Raw genomic sequence first — 19313 nt, forward strand, 5'->3', positions numbered from 1 at the left:
TAACATGGGCCAAATGCTTGACTATATATCATACCAAAGTCTATGCTGGTGCATTATGGCACTAGCAATTATAATTGGTATAAATATATACCTTCACACGATGCTATCACATATCCAACTCAGAGCTATGCCTTCTCTGCTGATCAGTGCTAACCATTAAACTAAGCCTTTTCTTGTGTTCTGTTTTGTGGCAGATGAACAAAATAGCTGTCTATTTTGAGGCATAGATCACTAATAAATCATTCATGAAGCTGACTGGCATGAAGGTGTATAGTGTTGTGCAGTCCAAGACAAGGTGCTAGGAATTCAGTGCACTGATTGTGAAATGGTTTTTCCTTTCTGAAGAACACTGCTCCCACAAAACTCCCAAGTGAGGGTTAGTAGAGAAGGTATTTTGATTTTTCGCACTTGTCTCTGAAGGTCACACTTGTCTCCCAGCTACTGCTTTCAGTGACAGTGACATTCTTCAGTACCTGAACTGCTTTCAAGACTTCTCTTATTTAAATCATTAGCCTTAACATCTCCCTTTTCAGTAAGTCAAGCCATTCTGCCTGGGTTTAATGTACAGGTTACAAACTTGCCAATTTTCCCAAATCTTCCCCTTCTCTCCCTCCCCTCTACAAATGACTTTCAGTAAAACATTCTTCCTATATGTGTTCCTTGAAATTTCAAGGAAAATCTGAAATTTCAAAGCTGACTCTACAGCAAATCATAGGAACCTTATGCTATCGAGGGGATGTGTTGCTCAGTTGGGTGGCATATGTTTTTACTTGAATACAAAAGTTAGCATCAGAAGACCATCTTTGGCTTGTAGAAAGACAGTTCATTTACACTGGATAAACCCAATTCAGCCTCTCCTTCCTGGGCCTTTTGCTCCAAACCCAAAATAACGGAGAATTTTTGGGAGCTGTATTAGCTTTGGGCCAATTCCTCCTTTAGGTTTTCCTTATACACACTGTTCTTTGTTTACCCTTCTTACCTTTTGCAAGAGGATTTTGGTTGCCTTTTTAAGCTAATAGTTTAAAGGTTCAGAAGTGCATTTTTTAAGGCACCTAAATCATTGAAATTTATAGGAATGAGATATAAAGTGCCTTTAGAAATCCTACTAGGTGCCTAAAAAATATCTTTGAGGGTTCCCACTCCTACTATGTTAAAGGACAACTGGTTCATCTTCTCCCTAAAATACCAGAGTAGGTGTTGTTACCCTTCAGAGTTTAGTCTTAAATCAGTAAGTAAATAGAGATCATATATGCAGTAAGCTGTGCAGATACAGGAAGTAATAAGCCGATTTCCCCCCATTTGCAAAATCAATAGAAGGAAGAAATAAAAATCTACTGATGTTACCTTTGTGCTGAGTTGCAAAAATATGTATTGGAATACTGTACAGCAGCTTTTCAAAGTACTGTCTGCCTATTATGATGCTGTAGTAAATTGTAGTATTGTTGGGAGTATTTGTAAGATAAACTTTTTATAGATAAAAGAATTGTGTTTGAAGAGGCCAGGGAGCAGTTGGGCTACATCAAACTTCAAATATGTTATGACTTCCTAGAGGTTAATACGATTGTAAAATCATGAAAAAGCCTAGGATGGAAGGACCCTCCGGAGAACATCTGGTATGAACTTCTGTTGAAAGTAGGGCCTTAGATTCGGTTGTCCAGAGTCCTGTCAAGCTGTCCCGAATATTTCCAGTGAGGAAGATTCTACTTCTCTTGGTAACCTACTCCAATGTTTAATTGTTCTCATGGTGATGAATTTTTTTTTTATAGCCAGATGGCATAATCCCCCGAAGCAACTTGTATACGTTGCCTCCATCTTCTGTGTAACTCTCTTCTAGGACAAAAAGATTCTAAAATGTGGTTTCCTCTTTCCCCTACCTTTTCTCCACCCCCACCAACCATCCAGTTGTTGTTATAACACAAGGTAAGTGCATCTCCAGTGCAACTTCAGGTGGATTTAGAACTTCAAAAAAATCTGTATCAGTTCCCTAGCTGCATCTCCTTTGTTATCCTGCTGTATGTATGCTTAGTCTCTGAAATACATGCACCTTGCAGAGTGTTTGGAGATCTGTAAACCTCACAGCATTGGAGAAAACAAGGTAGCCACTAAGTGTGCATATGAAATCAGGAGAAGTTTCAGATTAAGAGTACCCTGATGAATCTAATAACAATCATATATGGTCAAAGTAGAGCCAGCTGATCCATTAGGCTACTTCTGACAGTGACCATTAGAGAATGCTCGCTGAGATTCATAAGAAAAAGGCAAATTTTCATTGCACTACTAACAGTCAATAGGTTATGGATTTAGGTTCTTGGAGTCCAGCACCCATTCAGTGAAAGGGAATTCTGGATGAAGTGGACTTCTGACATGATCAGATCTGGATCCTGAGCCAGCTACCTCAATACCTGGTGTTTTGCATACAGCAAAGCTTCACACTTCCCTACTGGCCTACTGGCTTGGAAGATCCCTATTGTACGTAGAGAATTTTTCATTCCTTGCTTATCTCATTAGAATCCCACATTTTGAAGGCAACATCCCTAGCTTAAAGTCAAGAGAATTCTGGGAAGAGAGTTGTTTAGAAGCAGCAGGCAGGCAGCACGAGTGCATGATATGGGTGGTTCCAGGAGCAGCTACTGTGCTTGTTCACTGGTAGTGTGACAGCAAAAAGCCTGAAGCATATGAGTCAGGGTGAGTTGGGGTTGCACAGCAAGCATATGATCACCAAGCTGTTTAAGATTCAATGGCTGGAAAGAGACAGGTCAACTTAGTGTCTCAGTAACAGCTTACTATGTATTTAACCTTAACATACAATAAATGGTAATGAAAGGCTGAACTGACCGGTGTATCTTCTTTGGCCAAACTGCAAATTTCTCAATTTCATGGAATCGGGTTATGTTTATTTGGTCACCTGGTGTATTTGTACAAGGGAAGGGGGTCAAAGAGTGCAGCGCAAAGCCCTGCCGGCAGAAAAAGCGCATACGTCAGACTAGCGGAGCTACAGATTTACCAACATGCTGGGCTCAGCAGAGAAGGTCCCACTGTACAGCAGAGGCCCTAGCATTAACCTGCAGGTGCAGAAATAGTTGCCATGCAGTGGATAAATATTCAGCTTGTAAGGCCAAAACTGAATAAATTAGAGAGTAAACCAGGCACGTTAGACCCTAATGCTCCCTTACTCCTCTGTTTTACAGCGTTCTTCCCTGTGAAGATAAGGTCATCTGTAAACTACTGGCCTTGCTTTTTAAAATGGACTAGTTATCTTGTAGTGCATCAGTTTTTAATGTCTATCTGTGGTACTTTCAAGAAGCTGTGTTTTTATGAAATGATGCCCTTTTACTTACTGAGAGACAGGCGTTTCATGGTATTTCAGGCTGGGTATCAAAATGAGGAGTTGCTCTAGAAAATCTAGGCCTTTGACAGAAACCTAACTGGTGACTCTTTGAACTCAAAGCTGAAAAAGTAATTAGTTAGCTAAACACTTGTCTGTTTTTTTCCGACTATATATGTTAGCCTATTAATAAATAGTGCCTTTATTTACGAGCCTTCTTTCAATTCAGGAAAGCATTTAAACTTTTAATTATTTTTAAGGGCCACCCTATTAAAGTTAATAAGGTCAAAAAATTAAAAAGATGTATTGTAGTGCTTTAACAATTAGGGATGTGTTGCTCGATCAGCACCTACCTCTAGCCCTAAGTAGGGAGGACACAGCTTTTGCCTTATAAAGGAACTACGGACTTTCTCCGTGTATTAGTGTTTCATTTTATTCAATTCATGGCATAAAATGATCCACCAGAAGCACGTGAGTATGCACAAAGATCCAAGAAAGGAAATGACTGGCTTATTAAGTGTTTGACTCTTTTTTTTTTTTCTTTTTCCAAATAAAATTTAATTTTAAACAACTATGAAAGAGTTTAACATCAGGCAGCTGTTTATAAATCAAAGTACCACATGTTGCTAAAGAAGTGAACCAGGAAACAGCTTGAAGATGCTCACAAAACATTCATCTGTGGTTTAAAACCAACTCAGGTGTGATTTTTAGTGTACTGCCCAGGACTGTATTGGAATGTTTTGTCTGACAGCTCTTCCGAGAAAGCTTTCCAGAGGGGGACAAGAGAACTGAATGCTCCATCCCCGATAGATTGTAAGCTGAGCAGCTGGAGTGAATGGGGGCCCTGTGACCCATGCACATATCAAAGGGTAAGCTATAGCTGTAAGTCTTTGTTTCAAAGCGACAATCACAGGGACTTTATCTGCTTGCCTTTTGCATTTGGGAAAATATCAGATTGCAGCCCTTAATACATGCCAAATGTACGTTCATGATTTGATGAAACTCATAATCATTTGAGACCTGAAGCTGTAGCAATAAGGGAAGACTGCATCCAGTGTACAAAACTGGTCAAGCGTTCTCATTCAAAATGTTTTATTGATGGAAATAATCTTTTTTGGCCATGGGAATGTTTCTATGAAGAACCTTAATTTTTAATACGTGTTTCCATTTTACATACAAAGTGATATTTTTGTCAAAATCAGGTTTTTTGTTTTCTCAGGGAGTTCTTTCTATGAAAGTTTAAAAATACAAAACAGTTCCTTGTTGATGATATCATCATTTTGCCTCATGAAGTTGCAAGAATTCAAAGCCCCAAACAACTCTACTAATTACTGGTGCCCCAAAAGTAGGTAATACCTACTGGTGACAGATAAAAACGCAATGACTTGTAGAGCTAGAGTTACAAATGATCTATATTCATGAAAATCTGTGAAATCCATGTGAAATTATCAGACTAAAATCACCTTCTTCTAAGTACAGGCTTCAAAGCATATAAAATATGATGCAATTTCCTCCTTGGTTTTCTTGTAAACAAAAGAGTGGAAAATAAGCATCGCTATATGCTTGCTAAAACATTGTTATTAATTAAATGTTGCTGTACAAGTATTTACTCCTCAACCAAAAATCCCACCAAAGATCCTTTGTTCTGGAAAGTGCAAAGTTCAGCTGGAAATCCCTCAGTTCTGGTATTTCTTCTCTCCAAGCAATGTTAATGCTGTTACTTATCTTTCAAGTTTCGCTCTAGAAGTATTGAAAAATTTGGACAGTTTGGAGGAAAATCATGCCTGGAGGCTTTGAGAGATACACAAAGCTGTAAAACTAGTCGAGTCTGTCCTGAAGAACCAGAACCAGACTGTGGTACTGACTTTCAATGCAATTCTGGTAGGTTTTGTTTTCACATCATAATGAGATATGCAATAACTCAGCAAACTACTTTTAACTTAGTTCTATGAAGAAGCTCAGTCAACGTCCATCGAAGTCGTTTAGCATAAACAGAACAAGAGATGCATGCTTCAGTGCTTTGCTTGTTGGGGATAATTCCCTGAAGCCATGCTGTAGCACTAAGGTTTAAATAGAGCCCCTAGTGTGTATGGAGGTGGGTTGCAAAGCTATGAGGCCGAAATCAGAGCATGAAAAATGCTTGAGAAGGGGTGCATTCCCCTCTTCTCTCCTAATAATTTGTGTTTGTGTTTAAATTCCTTTCCTGTTTTTTCTGCTCCATGGCTAAAAGCTGACTTACTATGAGTTTCCTTCCTTCCAGCATACTAATTCCACCTGGAACAGAACCCTTATGTTTTATGAAAAATCACTGGGAAAAATTAGAACTGAAAGAATTCTGACAAAATGGTTATGGAGGTTTAAGTGACCACAACAGAACAGTACACCTCTGCTGGAGATCAGAATGCCTCTACATCCCAAATAAAGTATAAATTTGTAGATCCATACATGCATATGAATTAATGTAACTTTCAGGACTCATCACAAATCAAAATGAAATGTTCATGGTAATAAACCAATCAATACAGAAAAGGAAAGATGCTAGGTGGATTTCAAGTCCCAGGCCATTGTCAATATTGTCTGCATCTCAAATACTTTGAAGTCTAAGTAGAGAAAGAAAAATTACAGAATATATGCTTAAATAGTAGTTCAAAGCCCTTGCGTGGCGCTCTACAGACAAGGTAGCTGATGGGAGTAAGTTTTTTTTTGTTTTGCTAGGGTTAAATATACCCCCAAATCTTTAAATCACATAGAAAAAAAAATGAGTCTCTGTAAAACCTGCAGTGAAACCCTACCTGACCTCAAAGTAATTAATATTTCACTGTTGCTTTAGAACACAATTTACGATAGTTCATGTCCTCCTAATAGCAACAACTTAAGCAACTCAGAAATAATTATTTGTTGATATTGACTTATTATTTTCCTGTATTCTCATAATACAATTTTAAAAATCTAATAATCAAAGATGCATACAGAAACAGTCAAAGGAAATAATAACTTTCTGCAAATGATAGCAGTTCTGCTGTCACTTGGTTTTCTTAGCTATCCCAGTAAGCTAATAAGCCAATTTCATAGCATATTTTTTTCATCTGAAGGATGCGTGCAGTAGGATTCTAATTCCTTGTGATCGTAATGAAAGTATATGTCTAAGAGGAAGATCTCAGTAAATAAGAGCTGGGGGCGGGGGCGTAGGTGGTATTTAAAGTCCATCTTAGAAAATAAATGATTCATTCAATGTTTTATGCTTTGCTTAGGTCGATGTATAAAGCAACGTCTTGTGTGTAACGTAGATAATGACTGTGGAGACTTTTCTGATGAAGATAACTGTGAGTCAGACCCACGATCACCATGCCGTTATCATGATATTGATGTGTCAGAAATTGGCAGGACTGCAGGGCAGGGGTACGTAATGAAGATACATACTGTTAATACAGGGCCTTGTGAGGGGTCTAGGATTGTCTCCAAAGCCAGCTGGAGTAGACTGCCATTCCCAAAAGTGAAATCTGAATGATGTTCTCATTTGTATTTAGAAACACTATGTGACTTTGGAAAAACACCTAACTAAGGTTTTCTTTTATATACATTGGGAGGATAAAATATTATTCCAGACTATGGATACTAAATAAATTATTAATCGTTATGTTAATAACATATATATATATATATATATATATATATATATATAAAAATGACATGTTTATGCATACAATGTTTATACATAAATATAATCTTTATATTTAAACCATTTTTTCAAGTGCTCTTTCATAAAGAATTAGTCATTCTCAGTTATGTCACTTACATGCATATTTAAGAGGTAGAAAACGTATCTTGATGATTTTACACAACACACTGCATTACTGCAACAGCACTGTGCCTGCAACTTTTATTCAGTACTGAATTCTTCACTTCCCCGGGCCTTTTTTGTTTATAGGAGCTCTCCCCATTAATCTAAATTGAACATTCATTTTTCTGTTCTCAGACTCTGATGAATTTTTTACTTTAAAACAAAAGTAGGACACAGTGTATCCACAAATTGAGTAATAAGGAAGCTATCCAAACTTGAACAGACCAAAATAAAAGTATATCACAGCACCACCTTGTGTTTAAATGAGAAGGATACATCATCCATTTCATTTTGATACTATTGCACGAGAGCCAAAATGCTGCCTTTGTAGCATATGAAAGTGAGCTGGGTACTTAGGCATTTTTAGAAGTAGCTACTTTATTATTTCTAGTATAATCTATTACTTGTCTCATGAGAAAATGTTGTATAGACGTGCAGTTGTGATGATGACATCTTTGGTGAATTGATAAGCATTTTCTACACTCCATTAGGTATATGAACACGTATCATACATAAATACTGTGGCCCCTGGAAAGTTCTCAGTGTATGAAACAGACACAGAAAGGTAAAAAACAATATGCAATCCCACAAGGAGAAGCTGTTTTTAAAAGTTTCTCTTGTACATTGGTACATAAGCATATAGAGCTACAAAAACAATGTGCCCTCTTTTCTGGATTTATTATGATCCAAATTTCCTCTCACCTGCCCCAGAAGATTCTATTACTCCACCAGGTCACTCCCTGGGAGAAGAGATCAAAGCTAGGAGTGGCTGTATATTCCTTCTACAGGTTTGATGCGTCTAGTGTACTTTTGATATTAAAGTTCCTGTCAGCAAACAAACTAATATGAGTTACGAAAAGATAGGATGAAAATAGCTGTTTAAATGTCCATTTTAAACCTATAAGGAATGACTCCTGACAAATACATTGTTTAAGGAGAAATTGTTTCCACCTCCTTCCAATTCCAAAGGTTCTCACTGTGCTTACTGTTAACTATCTATCATCTTATTTGTTTGTTAATTTTTCATTCATAGTCCTTTAAGTGCTTTACAAAAGATGCATTATCTCCACTAAATGGATGAGAAAACATGTACATTTGAAGCAGCTTGTTGTGGTGGAATATGGTTCTCCTGATCACCAAAGATTCAGTTCCCCAGCTATGTTCTGTCTCTTACAGAATATGACTTTTCTGGTCATAATACTACTGTCAAGAGGCTATGGGTGCTGACACCTCCTTTTCTGAAGTGTAACCTCGCTTGTGTTTGTTGTAGAATCAATGTTTTAGGGATGCAGCCAATGGCCAGTCCGTTTGACAATGACTTTTTCAACGGCCTTTGTGAAAGAGTGCGTGATGGGAACACGCGGACGTACTACCGCAAGCCATGGAACGTTGGTGTTCTCATTTACGATGTAAGTCCTTCTGCGCAAGCTAGGATGTGTTTAACTGAAGCTGACTCCACATATCTCTTGAGTCACCTCAGGTGGTCAAAGCTCTCTAGCATTAAGCTTTTGATAAAGTTCAGAGGGCAACAGGTTGTGTTATCGTTTGCATTAGCAATTAAGCTCACTTGCTCCAAATAAATTTCCATTGCATTCAATGATGTACCTGTGCATAGTAAATGAAAGTGTCTTTCTAGAATGTTTATAATATGGATGGAAGGGAAAAACAGTAGATGGGGGGGAAAAAAAAAAAAAAAAAAAAGTTGGGTATCATATTCCTTTACCAGGTACCTTGAAACTTTTATTGCATTTTCAAGGGCGCACAAAAGACTGATAAAATGGCAGGAATAACATCCTCTGGTCCTGCTTGGGTTTCTTGATCTGTGATGACTTTCTCTATCCTAGGGAGGAAAACTAATAGACCCTTAGAGATTCATACGATGATTTCCCTGAGGCTTTCCCTGAGCACCCAAATGCTGATGATCATAGAAATCTCAGTTTCAGCTGTGTCCGAGAAAGCAAACTAAGTATTATATTTACCAAATGTATTGCCTATTGCTACAAGGATAAACTTCAACTAGACTGTCCACAAAATGAACAAATCTGACCCAGAGATCATTGCTCGTATTTGATTTTGATGCAGAATCTTTTTCAGTTACTAAAACTCTATGTTCTGCTAAAATATGCAAAAGAAAACAACATTGAAAGAGGCATTATGAATTAGCCTTTGTCTGCTGTAAGTAGGCTAAATTAGAATTCTAAATCATTTCAGAGGTTGAGACCTATTAATAAATCTTGTTTGCATTCTAGCAACAAGCTGGAGACTATTATTCCTTAAACATAAGAGAACTGTTGACACAAATAAATTACACTGACAGTATGACATGCTGAGACTTAACACTCACTGAAACGTTTTCACCACAGCTTTCTGTTTACTTTTTCTGTTTATTTCTTTCTGTTTACTTCTGTTTCCACTTGTTAGAGCTCTAAGAAAAGATTCATGCCAAAACCCAAAACTGAATATTTCTGGCTTTTCCCCACAGCTTGCAAAAGCAGAAATAATTAAAATAGAATGGGGGGAGGACACATTGTCATAGTTGCATCCGATGAATAGTCCAAGTTGAGCTATGGTTTTTGGTAAAAGGTGGTTCTAGGGAAAAGAATAGATATTTAAAAAAAAAAAAAAAAACATGAACACAACAACCGCATTTCTGTCATAAAGGCAATTTCTGATTGGTATGGTAATTTTCTGAAATGTCACAAATTATTTCAGCTTTATAAATCTTTGGGAGATTCTTTACTGCTTATGTCAAACTAAATTTAGGTGCTTCCTCAGAGTCCAGCTTTTTGGCTAATTTTTTCCACTGAGTTGTGGTTTTGGATATTCAACATGAGATGCCTTGAACAAATCCACGTTTTATATGCTGGCTGCTCAGGTGTTTTGGAAAACAAAACAAAACTTTAATGTTTGACTGCCCAAATACTGTAGAAACTCAGACCACTGGTGATGATACTTTTGAAATCATAGTCCCTTACACAGATTATATGGCTTCCAGCTGTCCCCCACTGGAAGGCCAGTCATACCAAGCCACATTACCAGCAACACGGCACAGTCTGCAAGTGACCTGGGAATGCTCATGTTGGGACACACACTACAGTGTGTCCCCACAGGGGATACACAATTTGTCTAAGGAAAGGCCAGCAAGACAAAGTTTTCATTGGAGAAGTCATCTTTTCCCCATATGGAGACACCTCTGTGTGGCACTTCCACTGGCTCTCAGTGTCTTTCTTGCATCTTAATATCATGCGGCATGTGATGCCTGGCCACAGAGAAGGGCAGAGGCCCTGCAGATGCCTTAGATGAAAGCCCCATGGAACAGGGGGAAGGAACGTAAGAGAGAAGTAAGGCATATGTGGTTCTGTGCTCTGTGCCCAGCACTTGGCAAGTGTGATTATGTGTCCAGAATATGAAGTCTGAGGTGTTTTTTTCTTGATCTGTGGAGAAATGAAAATTAAAAACCAATAGAAGATGCTTTTCTTCCATCCAGGAAAAAAAATCATGTCTTTTTTAATTTGTGAAGGTCCTCCATTTTAAAATATAGATATGCTGCCATTAAGGCATTGTGCTCCTGTTTACTTCTGAAGATGAGACTTCCTGCTTGGATTCCATCTCCTTTTGGACAGCATCATCTGTCCACATAGTGAGGGATTTTTTCCATAACAGTTTCTGGCCACAATGGAGCTTAACAGATGCAGTCAGTCTTGGGAGTCTGGATCTCAGGAGAGGCTGAATACACAAGGAAACCACATAAAAACCCCCATGGGGTTCTGGGAGAACCAAGACAAATCAAATTATTGATTTAGCTGAATCACATTCTCTAGCTGAGTCAAATTATTTTGAGTTTCAAGCATTTGCTTTTTCAATTAAAACTGAACATTTCCAAGGAGATAAACCAATAGTTTAGTAAAGGTTGGGATTTTTTTGGTGGAAAAATAATTTTCCAGCTCAAAAGGCCATGCAGCCTTTATTAATTAATGCCTTCTGTGAAATGACTTTGTTATTCAGAAAAAAAAAAACTCCGCTTTTTGTGTTATTCTGTTTGTTCAAAGACAGCCCAACTAGCCTACAAAGTGACTCAGGTTTCCACTCTTCATGCTCATCTGCTGTGTTCATATTAGCACCTGTTTTATATATTTTTTATTGATAACATAGATGAAACATACAACTTTAAAGTGCTTCATAGATTTTCTGTTACTGCCTTTTTTAACTACTCATGCAATCTTTTCATCATCTTTTCTAAGACAAAAGCAGACAAAACCTTCACAGCTGAGTACTATCATGATCGTGCAGAAATGATCCTAGAGGTTTACATAGAAAAAGAAAGAAAATTTAAGGCTGATCTGTCTGTGAAATACACACCTACTGAAGGAAGTGACAAAGATACTGTAAAAGGAAACTTCAAGTATCATTATAGCAAGAATTCAAATTTAAGTTCGGTCCTGCAAAGCACCACAGAAAGGGTAAGTTTAATCAAACTAACATGTTTAATGTAGTGGTTTTACAGACACTAAAGTTTACATAATGCCAGAATAAAGCATATTAATCTTTCTAAATATTCTAGTTGCATACTACTTTTCTGGCATTTATTCACAAAAATGAAATACTGGCAATACTAGGATTAAGATTTCAGAGGTGGCTAAAAGCGTAATTAAATCTAGCTTATTCTTTCTACTGTTTCTGCTGACTAACAGTAGAAACACCGTTCACCCTCATCTCATCTCAGAGAGATCTCTGGCCCTTCCTAATGTCATCCTGATTAGAAAGCAGCTCTGACCTAGTGCAGCATGGACAAATTAGATCAAGTCCTGGGGTAAAAAATTGCCAGCGAGTAGACCTGAAGTAGGTAAGCTTGGACAAGCCAAATAGATAGAATAATAACCCAAAGGTCAGACCTCTGCTATTTAAGTACGGCTATACTAATAAACTAGCCTGCTCTAAAAGGCATGGACATTAGCACTGGCATTTGATTATTTGCCTTGTTTTATTAACGCATTGCCTGCCATGATTTGGTCTGTGCCAGCTCTACTGCTCTCAATGCCAAGCAGGCTGCAGGGGACCACAGAACCAAGGGAATGTTCCCGGTAGGCAGTCTGGACAACGTAAGCAGATTTTGGGGGTGCACATAAGCCATGCCTCTCCAGTTGCCATTTGAAACAGAGGAAAGGCCCTATCCCATTTTATTTACCAGTACAGAAATAGCCTTAGCAGAATATATCTGCCTCAATTAATCCCATCTTTCCAGTTTCTTGTTAGCCTTTTTTTTCAGGATACCTTCAGAGACCAGGAAGGAGATCATGTGGATTTAATGGAAAATTAAGATAAATTTTATAACTGGTTAGTTAAAATAATGCTGAATACATACATACTAAATAGAATAATGCAATACACTGTCAGTGTATTGATATGGGTTGTTTCTTGAGGCAGAAGCCAAGATATAAAAGCATTCATCTCTACAGACTCAAAAGATTTGGTCCTGTATCTCAAGATACATTAGGCCACTTATAGCCTAGTGACCTGCAATGCGAGTTCTGGCTTCAAATCCTTGCTCTGAGATCACTTCAGAAAATGAGTCAGAATCTGTCACCAGCAGAGGTCGATCATCGTAAACTCATGTTGCTGCAAGTTAGCGTAACAGGAATCCCTGGCCTGAGAATCCTAACAGGGCTTAGGGGTGAGTTAGAGCATGGAGCAGCCTGGGAACATCAGGAGTAAGAGATTTTGTACGTGCTAGTGGCAGAAATATTTGCACCTGCAAAAATTTCCTCACCGAAGTTTAGATGCCTGAAGATTTCTGCCATTTCTAGGCAGCAATTAAGTGGGGAGTTGAAGATCTCTTAAATGTCACCATCTCATGTGATGGTCAGTTGCTAAATCCTTCTTATTTACTTCCTATTAGGCATGACTGTAAAGGAACCCACATAAGTACTGTAGATAAAAATGGAGTTTGGAAGGCTTGTGTTTGTTTACCGCTCTAAGTGTTACTATTTCACAAGACGTCCTGTATTATATGCAGCAGACAGGTCTTAGTTGAGACTATGATATAAATTCATCAGCAGTGTAATTTATGACTATATAGATTATGAAACCTCAGGTTAGAATGTAGGTATAGGTCACATGCCTCACAGGGTTTTTTTCCTGACTAATTTTCATTTTATGATGCTGTTTCATCTTTTTATTTTTTAATTGGAGCGGTGCCCTTCATTCGGGCAGTCTGAGAATAACAGAGAAGTGATTCTAAAAAGAGAGAACTTAGTTCTGTTCTAATTACAAAGGCAAAACTCCAGCTGAACTCAGTGTGCCAGAACAGCTTCTATTATCTGGCAAGCCATATCGAATTATTTTTCTATGTTATAAAATTAAGTGAGGAAGACACTTTCTATAGATAGAGTACTTAGAAGACCCTGTCATCAAATAGATCACAAAGGGTTTACTGAAATTAGCAAATGGAGAGCTTTGCAAAACTGGAAAAACAGAAATTAGCTAAAGTTCTTGCTACTTCCTCAGTTAAAACACTAGATGACATTTTAGAGAACCTACTATTTCATTTAAACAACTTTGTCCCTGTTCCAAAATGCTAGATTGAATACAATGTTCAAAAGTGCTACAATTTCTTTAAAAGTAAAAAGAATAGATTTTCCTGCTGTAGTGCATTCCAGAATCTCACTCTCATCTCCTGCTTTCTTCTCACTGGTGTATTCAGAAACAAACCTTCCTGCATGTAAAAGGAAAAATTCAGCTTGGAAGATTCCAAATGCGAAGTCGTGATGTCCGTCTCACAGACAGTTTCCTTGATGATCTAAACTTTCTGCCTGCTGAATATGATAAGGGGGAATATTTCAAATTCCTGGAAGATTATGGAACTCACTATGCAGTCTCTGGAGCTGTGGGAGGAAAATATGAACTTGTATATGTGCTGGATGATTATAATATGTCTCAATCAGGTATGCATTCTACTGGCCTAGCTCTGGTATGCCGATTATCACTGAGTCTCCAGCCACACAAAGAGATGGATGAGGACAGTTTCATGTATATATGGAACTTTACTGAGGACAGCACAGTTCCATGTGTGCCATCAATGGCATCAGTACAGAATTACACCAGTTCAAGAGGTGAAAGGGTCTGTCTTTGTATCTTCCAAGATTTTTTCTTGCAGGTCTGTATTTTAAGCATGTCATATAAAAAAAAAAAAAAAAAAAAAAAAAACGAAAAACAAAGAAAAATCATCTTAAATAAAACTATTCAAAATATTCACAATAATTAGTGGTGGGATCTGATTCACAAGAGATCTGCAATGCCTAGGAAATCTGGCGAAACCTTAAATTCATTTTGCCAGTTGGTATCTCCTTGTGCTGCAGTCACTCTGAGTATGGCAGTGGCATAAAATAATGGATAAATTGAAGAATTTCCCAGAAATCACATGGTGGAGTTGACCATGTGGAAACTATTTTTACAGACTTTAACATTCACACTGGAATTTTCCTTACCCTGATTAAGATAGGAAAGCAGTAACTTAATCCTCCCTTGTGCAGTTCAGGCACATGTGGTTTTGTGATGGGTTTAAGTGATCATTCTGAAGCTGATTTTGGAGGTCAGAAAATAAACACCTGTTGCGTGAAGCATTAACAATAGTCGTGCCATATAATGTTCAAAATATTCCGAGGGACATGGGACAAAGGTGTCACTTACGGATTGTAGTATTATTCCTTTCAACATCTGGAGATTATACTGCTCTTTTTTTAAGACCAAACTTAAGCAAAATTCCCTCTGAACAAAGGGTAAAGTTTCAGATCAAATGCTTGAGTTCAATAGACAGAAAAGATGTGCTGGACATAGCAGAGGATAGAGGAGGACTGGAATTTAAGGCAGAGGAGTGTACACAGGAGACTAGTGGCGTTGATTAAGTGCATGGGTAAAAGGAGTGAGAAAACAACTTGCCTGAAGTTGGGAGACAGAAGCTGAGAGAATTGAATAATTTAACACATAAAAAGAGGAAATGATAAGCAGAAAAGAAAGACAAAATATCTACTTTCAAGTAAAGGAAGGAAAACATAAATGAGTTTTTGGAGGGTTCTTAGCATTTTCCCAATTACTGTAGATCTCACCTGCCTCAGTGTAGCCACTTCAAAGGCAATCAATCACCCTCAAATTCATTGCATGGAAAAGGAGAAAATAAAAGAGAAATGGGAGAAAGAAAGCCATTGGAAACATTTCCAATAGCCTTGAAATTTATCCTAGAAGAATAATATAATTACATTCTTTATGGTCATTCTGTCCCTGTAATAATCACCTAATTATTTCCACTTGCAGGTATCACCATAGAAGACGTAAAAAAATGTCTTGGCTATCATTTAGATGCCAGTGTAGTATATAAAGGATTGAATGCCAGTCTTGATATTAATGATAATAAATGTGAAAAGATTAAGGTGAAGGACAAATGTAAGTATATCCTTACATTTTGTTTAAGCAAAGATGATAGCATTTTATTCCCTGTTTATAATAGATATAGTGATTGCAGTTAAGAAAAGGACAAATCCAGTAGAGGTGAAGCTGCTGTAACTGCATGCCCCCACCCAGTCAATCCAGTAACAAGGCTGAACATGTATTTCTAGTAGGCACACATACGCACATAAACTCACAGCCAGCCACACAGATCAACACAGACAGAAACACAGCACTCACAGAAACATAAATAGCAGCTATGGCCTCATCCTGTCCCCCTCTCTGGCTGATCAGGATGAAGGTCTGTTAGTAGGAAATATATTTAAATATAGACAATATGGATTCCTCCAGTAGCTGGCCTTAGACATTCAATCTATCCAGTAACTAGCCCTTGGATCCTCTTGTTGTGGATTGCCTCACACACACAGACAGATACAGATACAGGCGCGCACACACACCCACACAGGAGCAAACAGATCTCAGTTGACCCCCACACCTTAGGGTCTCCAGTGGTTGGTCTGGACTCCCAGTAACCCCAGTAGCTAACTCCTCGAGTTGTCTGATTTATAGAGAAACACATGTATCCAGCCCAGATTTATGGCCGCGTTGATACTTCTTGGCTCCCACGTTGTTTATCCTTAATGCTATTAGTCCTAGACCTCCTAGACAGTAAACTCCTTCAGTCTGCAACGCAATCCAGAGAGCCTCTCCTGTTGACTCAAGGTGTCATCCCCAGCCCATGGAGCTGATGGCTCACCCCAAACAGCCCTGGGAGGTGCAAGGGCTCCAGTCCTCTGATGAGGTTACTCAGGTTCCCTTGCCTGTCATTGTTCCTCTGCGCTCCTTTGTGTGTGTGGAGATGAGCCTTTTATCAGATAACAACCGCAAGAGGAAAGGAGTGAAGGGTTTGCTGCTGAGCAGGAGAGGCAGTTTTGTCAAGCTTGTCTAGCGCTCCTCTATTCTTATGTTTTAATTATGAAGTGCAAGCTCCTACTATTCCAATTCCTGCCCTTTTCCGGTCCAGCTCAGAAAATACAGTAGTATTACCTGTATTATCTTTGGCTTGTTATCAAATGGTAAGATCTCCATAACCTATCTTATTCTGACCTACTAAGTCTTTAACCTTCAGGTACAGGATTTTCTGATTTAATTGCAAAACAGAAGATTTCCTCCCACATAATAACTGCAAGCAAAGACAGACAGACAGATGACCACTAAGTGAAGGGTTCTTCTATCTCTTGTCACTTTAAAGAACTGGACTAGTTGTGCTGAAAGGACAACTATTCTTCAAGTTGTATGGATATTAAACTTCCTTCTCTTCCTCTCTGCCTTCTTTCTACAGCACAATATAAAGATAGTGCCGTCATTGACGATGTCATTTCCTTAGTTGATGGAGGGAAGATTGATTTTTCAGTTAAAATAAAAGAAATGTTACTGCGAGGATTAAAAACAGTTGATGTGGAGGATTACATACAGTGGGCTAAGTCATTGGTTGATGCTCCAGTAGTGATACAGCAACGGGTAAGTACAGTCTCTTCTAAGCTGGGTCTCTTGCAGTTTCAAAGCTTTTGTTGTGAGATGGAGGTGAGTCCCTAAGTTTATCATTAACTTCAAAGTATTTTCTTCATCTTGACAGATTTAGCCTTTTTCTTCAAAAGCTTACTTTAGTGATGTTTATATCAAAAGGACTCAGAACTATGGAAAAGTCTGTTATATACAGCCAATTTTCTTCTACAGCCTTCTCCAATACATACGCTTGTTCCAGTTAAGATGAGAGATGCCTATCTGAAGAAACAAAATTTGGAAAGAGCAATTGAGGACTATATTACCGAATACAGCGTGTGCAAATGTGAACCTTGCAAAAACGGAGGCACCGTTGTGCTGGTAGATGGAGCCTGTACATGCATGTGCTCTAGCAACTTTAAGGGAATTGCTTGTCAGATTCCCAAATCTACACTAACTAAAGGTTAGTAAATATTTCAGATAGATTAAAATGAGCACGCTTATTAATATGAACAATATCCAGACAAAAAGAGCCATCACAAGACATAAGGATGTCATAGTACTCCCTTATATCTCTTTCTGTCAAATCCCATGGGTAGATAGTATGGAAGTTAGTGTAAGTTACCAAGATCTTTCCATGAAGAGGGCACTCATTAGAGTTTTTTGTCCCACATACATTGTTGTGTCTCGGAATGACACCCCCAATCAATTTAAGCAAATAGGAGCATTACTGAAGCATGGTGAAGTAATGGTACAGAACCAGGGCTGTAAATTGAGTTCAAGCAAAAGCACACTCGCAATGCCATAAAGTGCTTTATCTACAGTTTCCTGCAAAAGCACCATGCTTGCTAACACATGATCACGTTTCATAACTACTCTGCTAGCTTACTGTTAGATTGATCCACGAAGGGGAAGAGGAGATGAATGCAGTTCTCATTTGACTGTATAAAAGATTTATTATGCAGTTAATTCTTTCCGTGTGGCCAAGTTTTTGAGGTACAGGTGCCCAAAATATTTGATACTCCAGCAGCTTCCTAGGGTGACAAAATTTTGAAACCTCCAGGCACTTAGGCAGTGCTGCTGACACAGAGTTTTCAAAAGTCAGGTCTGTGCAGATGGGATGTAAGCTAGAAGATGCAATGGTCTGTACGGTCACCATAGCTGAGAAAGCAAGAACTGAACTGTGGTCCACCTTGTCCACCCTCAAAAAAACCTCTAATTTATGATACCTCTGTTACTGCACAGAAGGCAGAGAGATGGTGTACCAATCTTAGTATGGTGTTTTAATATTAGTTGTCACGGATGGAGGCTGGAGCTGTTGGAGTGCCTGGTCCACCTGCATGAGTGGAGAAAGCACTCGAACTCGTCAGTGTAACAACCCTGCCCCAGAACCTGGTGGCAGACCATGCCAAGGAGAAAGCATTGAAAAACGGCCCTGTGGTGAAGTAAAATAGTTATCCAGCTCAAATCAGGTAAGCAGCCTCTCTTAGGTACTAATGCATTATTGCTGTTTACAATAAATGTTTAGCCAATGTTCTGGGGGTACTCCAGCGACAACAGTGAAGATGTGACATGGATAAGCCTGGTTACATGTTTCATTTAAACCTGTGACTTGAGATAGTTTTTAAAAGCAGCGACCTTGTTGCTCCAATTTGTGAATGGCTATATTTGTATTTGATCGTCTTGATGAGCAACATTATATCACAGAACTTTAGGAGAAAAATGACGTTCTGGATAAAAACAGACTGAAAATCTGACCCTTGAAATCCAGATAACACCTCTAGTCAGACTCTTCATCAGAAAATTTATATTTTAGGGAAAGGGAAGAGACATATTTTCAACTCATGATATAACAGACAGTTTGGGAGTTTGAACTTTCATATTTGGTAGATACACTTAGATCCACCAGGCTGCTATTACAGCAGTTTTGAACCTTTTGTGTCAGAAGAAAATTGGGGTTTTAGAAAATGTTTAGCAACAAGGTTTTGTCGATTTTTGTTTTTAAAACAGCACTCCAAAGCAAAGCAAAAAACAAGAATTATTCTAAGGACTGACGCTCCAGTTCATAACATGGCAAGGTGGTCTGAATTTTCTTTATCTGCTGAGCACAAGAGGCTTGCGTGCCCCATGGATGTGAGAGTAAAAGCTTTCAGGCCCAGAGGAAGTGTTTGGGTTGTAGGCTTGACAGGTTACCATAAGTTCCCT

General features: G+C 38.4%; 1 protein-coding gene across 1 annotated transcript in view; it reads left to right on the plus strand.

The window, feature by feature from the left end:
• Positions 1-18580, plus strand: part of LOC138064304 (complement component C9-like) — a 22799-nt gene extending 4219 nt beyond the window's left edge. Inside the window, exons 2-11 of the mRNA XM_068926151.1 lie at positions 4077-4194; positions 5059-5206; positions 6577-6724; positions 8437-8575; positions 11408-11626; positions 13867-14107; positions 15474-15602; positions 16948-17126; positions 17343-17571; positions 18402-18580. Of these exons, the coding sequence (XP_068782252.1) occupies positions 4077-4194; positions 5059-5206; positions 6577-6724; positions 8437-8575; positions 11408-11626; positions 13867-14107; positions 15474-15602; positions 16948-17126; positions 17343-17571; positions 18402-18562 (1711 nt within the window). The 3' untranslated portion in view covers positions 18563-18580. The remainder of the gene's footprint in view (positions 1-4076; positions 4195-5058; positions 5207-6576; positions 6725-8436; positions 8576-11407; positions 11627-13866; positions 14108-15473; positions 15603-16947; positions 17127-17342; positions 17572-18401) is intronic.
• Positions 18581-19313: the final 733 nt, after the last annotated feature.

Source organism: Struthio camelus, chromosome W (assembly GCF_040807025.1).
Source record: "Struthio camelus isolate bStrCam1 chromosome W, bStrCam1.hap1, whole genome shotgun sequence".
Classification (NCBI taxonomy): domain Eukaryota; kingdom Metazoa; phylum Chordata; class Aves; order Struthioniformes; family Struthionidae; genus Struthio; species Struthio camelus.